At 40.6% G+C, this 10,475-nt stretch overlaps 1 protein-coding gene across 1 annotated transcript in view; it reads left to right on the forward strand.

Annotated features, from left to right (window-relative positions):
- The window catches only part of LOC123806514 (S-adenosyl-L-methionine-dependent tRNA 4-demethylwyosine synthase TYW1), a 181,116-nt gene extending 171,390 nt beyond the window's left edge, over window positions 1-9,726 (forward strand). Inside the window, exon 16 of the mRNA XM_045819700.1 lies at window positions 8,536-9,726. Coding sequence (XP_045675656.1) covers window positions 8,536-8,757 — 222 coding nt within the window. The 3' untranslated portion in view covers window positions 8,758-9,726. The remainder of the gene's footprint in view (window positions 1-8,535) is intronic.
- The last annotated feature ends 749 nt before the right edge of the window (window positions 9,727-10,475 follow it).

A 10,475-nucleotide genomic window follows, 5' to 3' on the forward strand; every position in this document is an offset into this window, starting at 1 on the left:
GGAAACCCAGGTGTCCATTAAAGGGGGGAAGCACACAAATTCTTACAGGCACTCACTTTGGGCTCTGGCAAAGACACAGATCGGAGGGTGCCAGAGTCATACAGGGAGAGACTGAGTTGTGTGGCTTCAGGGAGAGGGCTGGAGGGATAGCTGCCAGTGTCCCTGATTTGAGTTCTTCTCCCACACTGCCTGTGGACGCTATTGTTCCTGGGTGGAATAGTTCCCTCATAAGATATTAGCTTGGGGAGCTATACTACCCTCGCCCTGATGATACCCTGAGGCCCCACCCTGCCAAACTCACACATGGTTGTGGGCTTTGTAGGAGGCAGCCAGCCTTTCTTGAAAAATACTTGGGGAATTTTGGGTGGGCTCGAGGTGCTGGAGACACATAGGGAGAAGCTGAGTTATGTGGCTTTAAGGCGAGGACTATCTTCCTATACTCTGTCCCTGTGCAGAGCCCTCCCTCATGGCTAAATCTTAATCTGCTTTAGCCTGGTGAACTCTAATGGCTCCACCCTGGAGATTCTGTGAGATCTTGCACCACTGTGAATGTCTGTAGGTCATAGGCAGGTGATGGCTGGCTTTGGTGTACCCTGGGATTTTTGCTGAGTGGCCTCAGGCTCAGCACTTGTGCTGAGTTTGAGTCTGTATTAACCTGGTAAATACCACTCACTCCTGTCTGGTGACTCCAGAAGAACCTGTTTCATGCATCTCATGTACCACCCGAGGCTCTTTCTGTGTCTGAGCCTAATGGGCAGCTGGCAGACAGCCGTGGGTCTCCAGGTACCTTGGGATGTTTGCTTGACCTGCCCCAGGCCTGGTACTGGTGACAGCGGTCCTTGGTATACAACTTGGCTACTCCCACATGCACCCAGGTCAAAACAGGCAGCTACCAACCATGCTTCAATTTGTGGATCCTAACAGGTAGCCCAAAGCTGGTCAAAGACAGTGTCTGACATTGACCTGCACCAGACTATCTCCCAAGAGGCCCCAGAATCAACACCCCTGATAGCTGGCTTCAGACCACAACAAAACAAGACCCAATTAGCTACGCAAGCAGCACACACAAAGGGAAGTCTCAGCAGGCACCAGATTCATGCTAGCATGAATTCTTCTGTGTGGGGTCAGCCCTCTCACAGCAGCTCATACACTGTGGTTGGGCCAGTCCTCACAGCCAGCCATCCTGAGGGTCAGCCCCAATGACAGACAGGCCAAGAGCAATTAAGACTCAACTACTCAGTCAAGGCTCACATAATGCACACAGTGGACACTCCTGGAGCACGTGGCTTGGGTGATCATGGAGACTGCACCACTGAGCTCTACAAGACACCTGGTACATAGGGCCACTCAACCACAACTGGGAGACATAACAGATCTACTTAATACATAAAAACACAGGGAGGCAGTCAAAATAGGGAGACAAAGGAACATGACTGAAACATGAAACAATATGACTGAAATGAAACAATAAGATAAATCTCCAGTAAAAGAACGAAGTGAAGTGGAGGATAGCAATCTATTGGACATAGAGTTCAAAAACAATAGTTATAAGGATGCTCAAGGAGCTTAGGGGAATAATAGATGAACTCAGTGAGAACTTCAACAAAGAAATAGTAAGCATAATAAAAGACATAGAAACTATAAAAAGAACCAGTCAGAAATGAAGAATACAGTAACTGAAATGAGACTCTTTCTATGAAAACAGAAGGAGTCAACAGTACATTAGATGGAGCAGAGGATTGAATCGGGGATTTGGAAGACAGGTAGCAGAAAACACTCAATTAGATCAGCAAAAAGAAAAGAATTTAAAAAATGAGGATAGTTTAAGGGGCCTCTGGGACAATATCAAATATAACAACATCTACATCATAGGGGTACCGAGAGGAGAGGAGAGGAGAGGAGAGAGAAAGGGATTGAGAACTTATCTGAAGAAATAATGATTGAAAACTTCCCTAATCAATGAAAGAAATCAACAAATAAGTCTAAGAAGTGGAGAGAGTTTCAAACAACATAAATCCAGAGATGCCCACACCAAGACAAATCATAATTAAAATGGAAAGCGTTAAAGAAAGAATCATAAAGGTAGCAAGAGAAAGGGTTACATAATAAGAGAGCTCCCGTAAGACTGTCAGCTGACTTTTCAACAGAAACTTTTCAAGCCACAAGGAATTGGCATGAAATGCTCAAAGTGATGAAAATCAGGGACCTGCACGAAGACTACCTAGCAAGGCAATCTTACAAAATCAAAGGAGAAATAAAGAGCTTTCCAGACAAAGGGAAGTTAAAGGAGTTTATCACCACTAAACCAGTATTATAAGAAATGTTAAAAGGACTTCTTTTAGAAGAAGAAAGGGTAAAAAGGGGAACATATGAATAATAAAATGGCAAACCAGGTACCTATCAATAATCACTTTAAATGTAAATAAATGCTGCAGTCAAAAGACAGTATAGCTGAATGGAAAAGAAAACAATGTACATGTTGTCTACAAGAGACCCACTTTAGATCAAAAGACACACACAGGCTAAAATAAATGGTAGGGGAAATATATATCATGAAAATGGAAATAAAAAGCTAGGATAGCAATACTTATATCAAAAAATAGACTTTAGGTACTTCCGGTCAAGATGGTGACATAGGCAGACATGGCTCGCCTCTTTGTACAACCACATCAAAATTACAATAAAATATAGAACAACCATTGCTTCAGAACCATCAGAATTTGAGTTGAATGAAAGCCTGACAGCTACAAAATTAAAGTAACCACATGCATCCAGACTGGTAGGAGGGGCATAGATGCAGAATGGGCTGGTCCCTCCTCCACGTGTGGGGGATAAAAATTTGGGAGGGATATTTCAGGAGCGAGGAGTCCCAGTTCCACACCAGGTCTCCAGTCCACAGCTCCAGTGCTAGGAACATGAGCCCCCACAATTTCAGGCTGCAAAAATGGTGAGGATTGACTCGGTGGAAAAACCTGCTGAAGCCCCAAGCAGTTTCTCAAAGAACCCACACACAGACTTAATCAGTCTCACTCACTGTAAGCTCCAGCACCAGGGTAAAATCTCGAAAGGTACCAGTGGTATATAGGGATGAACTCAAGTGTCTGACATCAAGGTGAGCAGAGGCCATTGTCCCTTTTCTAAACCCTCCCCTGACAGAGGGAGCAAGCTGGTGCCGTGTCTGAGACTCCCATCAACCTGACTAATGCTGTTTGACGCCCCCCCCCCCCCATGGAGATCCCCAAAGATTCTGCCCCACCTAGCCTATAGCCCCACCCTAGCTGCTTTTCCATATGAATAACTACTCTTGGCCCATGCTTCACAACTTCCTAAATCCTCAAACAAGCAACAGCAGGCCTCTGTGAGCACCAGGCTTAGCACTAGCAGCAGCCAGCCTAGATTCACAGCTTGGCTTCGCCTGACAATCTCCAAGACCAGCACAAGTAGCAGCCATCTCAGATTGCTTTATAGCTCAGGCACAGTGGCCCCAGAAAAAACAGGTGGGTACTGACCTTGGTCTGTACCACCTGGGAAACCCCTAGGGCCAGCGCACGCAGTGGATAGTTATAGACCACGTTGGAGCACCACCACCTTGCACCCTGGGTGACCTTGCACAACTGATCCTTTATGGAGGGAGGAGGTTGGTGGTAAGTGGTCACAGCCAATCCTTGAAGCTGATTAGCCCAGATAATCCCTTCCATTGCTCTGCCAACTGCAACCAAGGCTCAACTATAAGAGGAGGGTGTACTCAGTCTACATGAAGGCCACACCTCAAGTACCCAGCTTGGGTGATGGGGAGGCTGTGCCACTGGACCCTACAGGACACCTACTACATTAGGCCACACTACCAAGGCACATAGTCAAAGTAGCTGTGCCCAATACATAGAAACAAACACAGGGAGGCTGCCAAAATGAAGAGACAAAGAAATATGGCTGAAGTGAAAGAACAGATCAAAACTCCAGAAAAAGAGCTAAACAGTAGGGAGATAAGCAATCTGTTAGATGCAGAGTTCAAAACACTGGTTATAAGATCCAGTCAGAAACAAAGGAGGCACTAATTGAAACAACCAGTCAGAAATAAAGGAGGCACTAGTTGAAACAAAGAACAATTTACAGGAAACAACAGTAGAATGGATGAAGCTGAGAATCAAATCAATGATTTGGAACATAAGGAACAAAAAGAACCAATCAGAACAACAAGAAGAAAAAGGAATCCCCCAGAATGAGGGTAGTATAAGCAGCATCTGGGACAACTTTAAGTGGTCCAACATTTGCATCATAGGCATGCTAGAAGGAGAAGAGGATGAGCAAGAAATTGGAAATTGATTTGAAAAAATAATGGAAGAAAACTTCCCTAATTTGGTGAAGAAAATAGACACATAAGTCCAGGAAGCACAAAGAGTCCTGGATAAGATGGATGCAAAGAGGCCTACTCCAAGACACATTAGAATTAAAATTCCAAAGGTTAAAGTAAAGAGAGAATCTTAAAAGTATCCAGAGAAAAGCAGTTAGCTACCTACAAAGGAGTTCCCATAAAATTGTCATCTGATTTCTCAAAAAACTTTGCAGGCTAGAAGGGATTGGCAAGAAATATTCAAAGTCATGAAAAGCAGGGGCCTACAGCCAAGATTGCTCTACCCAGCAAAGATATCATATAGAATTGAAGGGCAAATAAAGAACTTCTCAGAGAAGAAAAAACCTAAAGTTCATCATCACCAAACCATTATTATATGAAATGTTAAAGGGACTTAAGAAAAAGAAGATCAAGATTATGAACAGTAAAATGGCAAAAATATATGTCTATCAACAGTCAAATATAAAACAAACTAAGCAAACAAGTAGGACAGAGACAGAAGTATGGATTCAGAATGTTTTGATGGTTGACAGATGGGGGAGTGTGGGAGAATGAGTGAAAAGGTGAGGGGATTAAGAAATACAAAATAGTTACAGAATAGCAATGGGAATCTAAAATACAGTTTAGGAAATGAAGTAGCCAAAGGACTTACCACATATGACCCAAGGACATGAACAATGGTGGGAATTGCCTGAGGATTTAGGGGGTGCTAGGTGGAGGGGGCAAAGGTGGAAAATCAGGATAACTGTAATAGCATAATCAATAAAATATAATTTAAAAAATTAAAGAAAAATATAAAATTAAAAAAGAAAAATCTACTTTAAAACAAGAGCTATGATAAGAAACAAAGGAGGACGCTATGTAATGATAAAGCAGTTAATCTAACAAGATGCATAACCCTTGTAAACATTTATTCACATAAATATATAAAGCATTTCTTGATAGACATAAAGGAGAGATCAGCAGTAGTACAGCCACAATAAGGAATTTAACATACCATTGACATCAATGGATAGATCTTCCAGAAAGAAAACTTACAAGGAAACATCAGCTTTAAGGGACACATTAGACCAGGTGGATTAAATTGATATTTTCATACATTTAGCCCCAAAGCAACAAAATACACATTTTTTCATGTGCATGTGGACCATTCTCCAGGATAGACCACATGTTAGGACACAGAACAAATCTCAGTAGATTTAGAAGAATTGAAATCATATTAGGCATCTTCTTCGACTACAATGTTCTGAAACTAGAAATCAATTACAAGAAAAAAACTGAAAACACAAACACATGGAGACTAATATAACATGGTACTTAAACAATGAATGAGTTAACATGATATCAAGGAAGAAATAAAAAGATACCTTGAGAAAAATGAAAATGAAAACACAACAATCAAATCTATAGGACAGAGCTAAAGCAGTCCCTGGGGATATTCATAGCAATACAGGCCTCCCTTAAGAAACAAGAAAATTATCAAACCAACAGTGTAACTACACACCTAAAGAAACTAGAAAGAGAAAAACAAAGTAAGCCCAAAGTGACTAGAAGAAAGAAAATAATAAAGGTTAAGAGTGGAAATAACTGAAATAGTCTAAAATACAATACGAAAGGTCAATGAACTGGATGACTTCACATGTGAATTTGACGAAACATTCAAAAAAGAACTAACATCTATGCTCAAACTTCCCCAGAAACTCAAGAGGGAAGGCCCCCAAGCTCATTTTATGATGCCAACATTGGCCTATTCCAAAACCAGATAAAAACAGTACAAAAAAAGAAAATCACCGTATTTTTTGGACTATAAGATGCACTCCTTCCCACCGCCCCCCCCCCCCAAATTTGGGAGGAATAATGGTTGTTAGTGCTGCTGTTGAGTTCTGTTTACATTTACAGTGGTGAAATATTATGTTATTTATGTTATTAAATATTTTACCACATTTTTTGCTTCAAAACTTTTTTTCCTATTTTCCTCCCCTAAAACTTAGGTATATCTTATTGTCCAAAAAATATGGTATAGACCAATGTCCCTGATGAACATAGGTGCAAAAATCCTCAACAAAATATTAGCAAACTGAATTCAGCATTATTAAAAAGATCATACACCTTGATCAAGTGAGATTTACTCTGTGATGCAGGGTTCAATATCTGCAAATCAATTAATGTGATATACCACATAAACCAAATGTAAGAGACACTGAAATAGAGGACAGGCTGACAGTGACCAGAGGGGAGAGGGGAGGGAATTTCAGGGGAGAATGGGAAGGGTTTACAGGAACAAATATAAAGGACGCATGGACAAAAACTAGTGGGGGTGGAAATGGGAGGGACCTGGGGAGGGGTGGGTGGGTGGGCTGGGATGGGAGTGAAGGACAGAAAACTGTACTTGAACAATGATTAAAATAAAATTTAAAAAAGAGAAAGATACAAATCATGTGATCATATCAGTAGGTGCAGAAAAAGCATGTGACAAATCCAGCACCATTTATGATAAATCTCAACGAAGTAGGAATAGAGGGAACATAGCTCAATGTAACAAAGGCCATATATGACAAACCCACATCCAACATCATTCACAACAGGGCAAAACTAAAAGGTTTTTTCTTAAGATCAGGAGCAAGACAGGATGTCTACTTTTACCAGTCATGTTCAGTGTAGTAATGGAAGTCTTAGCCACAACAATCAAATAAAGAAGGAAAAAATAAAAGGCATACCAGTTGGAAAGGAAGAAGTAAAACTGTTATTTACAAATGAATAGAAAATATGTAGAGACAACCCTAAAGATTCCACCAAAAAACTGATAGCACTACTAAATGAATTTACTAAAGTAACAGGATATGAAATAAATATTCAGAAATAGGTTGCATTTTTATACACCAATAATAAACTATCAGAAAGAGAAACTGAGAAAATCCCATTTATAATTGTATCCAAAAAATGCCTGTGGTGAATAGACATATGAAAAGATGCTCAATATCACTGATCATCAGAGAAATGCAAATTAAAACCACAATGTAATATCACTTCACATCTGTTGGAATGACTATCATCAATAAATCAACAAACAGCAAGTGTTGACAAGGGTGTGGAGAAAAGGGAATGGTTGTGCACTGTTGGTGGAATGTAGACTGGTACAGGCACTATGGAAAAGAGGGTGGAGTTTCCTCAAAAAGTTAAAAATGGAATTGCCTATGACCCAGCCATTCTAATTCTGGGTCTATATTTGAAGAAACCCAAAACACTAATTCAAAAAGACAGATGCACCGCCACCTTTGTTGCAGCATTATTTATAATAGCCAAAATATGGAAGCAACCTAAGTTCCCATCAATAGAAGAGTGGATGTAAATATACCTACAATTAATGGAATATTACTTGGCCAGAAAAATGAATGGCATTTTATCCTTTGGGACAGCATGGGTGAACCTAGAGGGTATTATGCTAAGTGAAATGTGTCAGGCAGAGAAAAGAAATGCCATATGATTTCACTTATATGTGGAATCTAAAAAACAGAATAAATGAACAAACAAAACAGAAAGAGACTTGTAGATACAGAGAACGAACTTATGACTGCCAGAAGCCAGGAAGGTTGGGGGTTGGGTGAAAAAAGTGAAGGGCCCTGGAAGTACAAATTGGCAGTTACAAAATTGTCACAGGATGTAAAGCACAGCACAGGTAGTATAGTTAATAACATTGCAATAACGATGTACAGTATTGGGTACTTGAAATGTCTGTGGAAATCACTTTGTAAAGTATATGATTGTCTCAACACTTTGTTGCGCACCTGAAACTAATGGAAAATAATATTGAATGCAAACTCTAATCAAAAGTGAAATTTTAATAAAATAAGTAAAAGTGACAAGAAAAATTAGAATTAGCTTGGTTTTTAACATATGATAATGCAAAAACACTTAATTAACTCTCTTTAATGATTGATCAAGGTAATCTTGACTTTCAGTTCCAGGGTGCATTCTTTGTTCAGCAGTTTGGCTGGCGTCCTGACGCAAAAGAAACTCTCCTTTGACTCTTTTGCTTTGATATGGAACCATATCTGGAGCATGAAAAAATTTTTTTTACCCTGATATGGATAAAAGATGAGGCTCATTTTTTATTTTTGGTGTTTATTTGATTTTTTTTTAATGGCTGTTGTTACTTCTGACCTGATTACTTTTTTTCTTCCTAGTTTAAGATTGAGAGAGAATGGTGGACGTGGATTGATTATAACCGCTTCCAGGAGCTTATTCAGGAATATGAAGACAGTGGTGGATCGAAAACTTTCGGCGCAGAGGATTATATGGCCAAAACTCCTCCCTGGGCCTTATTTGGTGCCAATGAAAGAGGCTTTGATCCCAAGGACAGAAGATATCAGAGAAAGAACAAATCAAAGGATATTTCAGGATGTTGAGATTATCTGAATTTAGGGTAGTGAAGGACAAAAAGTAATGGCCCCAGAGGGTTCTCAAGCTCCACTGTGACTTTTTCAAGGACAGATTTCACAGGTTACATTTCATACACAGGAGACTGTGAGGCAGAACATGGGGATACAAGGCACACCCTGAGGGTGAGGAGACCACACCCCCACTTCGATTTCCACAGCCTCACCATTTCTTTCCAGAACTCAGTCCCTTCCCTGATTTTATTTCTGAGAAGATTATTATTTGGGAAGTTGGGGAGAGCATACATAGTTGTTGTTAGAATTTAACTGACAGTTTATGAATTATAACTAGTAAGACTCCCTAGAAGGCTGTTTGTGAGAGGGCTACACAGAATGTCTCCCTCTTCCCCCTGTGGGCACTGGCCTTTGTGGGTTGTGCTACCCTGAGGTAAGTGTATCTGCTCCCTCTTAGCTCTCTACCCTCTTCTTGTATCTCAAAGTAACTTATGTTGTCATGATTCTCAGTTATTTTTAAATACTGCATAGATTGCTACAAATTCTTACTTAATGCCAACCCTGTAGAAATTAAATTTGCTTTAAAAGTGGACTAGATCTCATTCCATTCCCATACAAATTGTTATAGAAGGTAATCTATGGGCTGGATTAGAGTAAAAGCTCTTCTCAATAGAGAGGACTTACCTTCCGATGTCACTGAATAATTAGTCTCACACACAGACTCTGAAACGACGAGTGCAGCCGGCGGCTTGTTCAGCCAGCCAGTGCGCGGGACCTGATGAGCACCCCTGCAGCTCGTCGGCCCACCTGCTTCCGTTCCTGTGGCCTGAGGTGCTTCCCTCCGTCTGTTCTTTAAGGTTCAGGTTTTTTCTCATTGTAAACATCATTCAATACTCAATAGTTTTTAAAAGTGTCGTAGTTATTTTTTAAATTCCTTTATTCTAAAAATTTAATTAATAAAAAATCTCTTGTGGACACTTAGAACACAAATTTTCTTTTGAGCGTTTGTTTTAAAGATGCGTCTAATGCTGTGATTCTAAGCCCTATCAGGCCTACTTCTTATGTATCAGCTCTGTCATAATACCCTCTATTCGCTGCTAGAGGAAAATTTGTGCAGAATATAATCTACCTACTCACTTAGCTCAAAACTAATCACTCTATTTCTAAGTCATAGAGTCAAAACACTTCTCTCTGTTGCAACATAAGATGGGACAGGGACAAAGTATCCCAGAAATCGTATGTTCTTTCTTGAGCCCGCCAGTCCTCCAAGCTTATGTTCGGTGTCCTGTTCGCTGATTGTGGGAGATGAGCTGGGAGTGGTCAAGGTCAGCAAGGCAGGATCTCACTGGAGCCCGATGTGTTAGTGGTCACTAATTAGAGACGGAGAAACACCTTTGTCACAGGTGGGTACAGGTAACCAGGTTCTTAGTGATCGGGACAAAGAATTGAACTGAACACCCAGAGTTTAGAGCAGAGAACATGGGAGCAGGCCAACTCCAAGCAGAGATTGACCTCATGGGCTGGAGGGACTCTATTCTTACAGGGCAGATCCTTCCTGGCTAGTTTTAGTGGGCTTTTACTGAGTATATACAAGTAGTTGTATTACTTTAAAGCTACCACTCCTTCTCCTAGGGTCCCCCTGTACTAGGTTTACCTTTCCCTTCACCAGAGAATTATAGCTCTCCATGTTAGAGATTGGTGAAAAAGAAAGGAGTTATTCAAGTTATACAGAC

The sequence above is a fragment of the Phyllostomus hastatus genome, unplaced genomic scaffold, assembly GCF_019186645.2.
Source record: "Phyllostomus hastatus isolate PE091 unplaced genomic scaffold, TTU_PhHast_1.1 phas_scaffold_385, whole genome shotgun sequence".
NCBI lineage: Eukaryota > Metazoa > Chordata > Mammalia > Chiroptera > Phyllostomidae > Phyllostomus > Phyllostomus hastatus.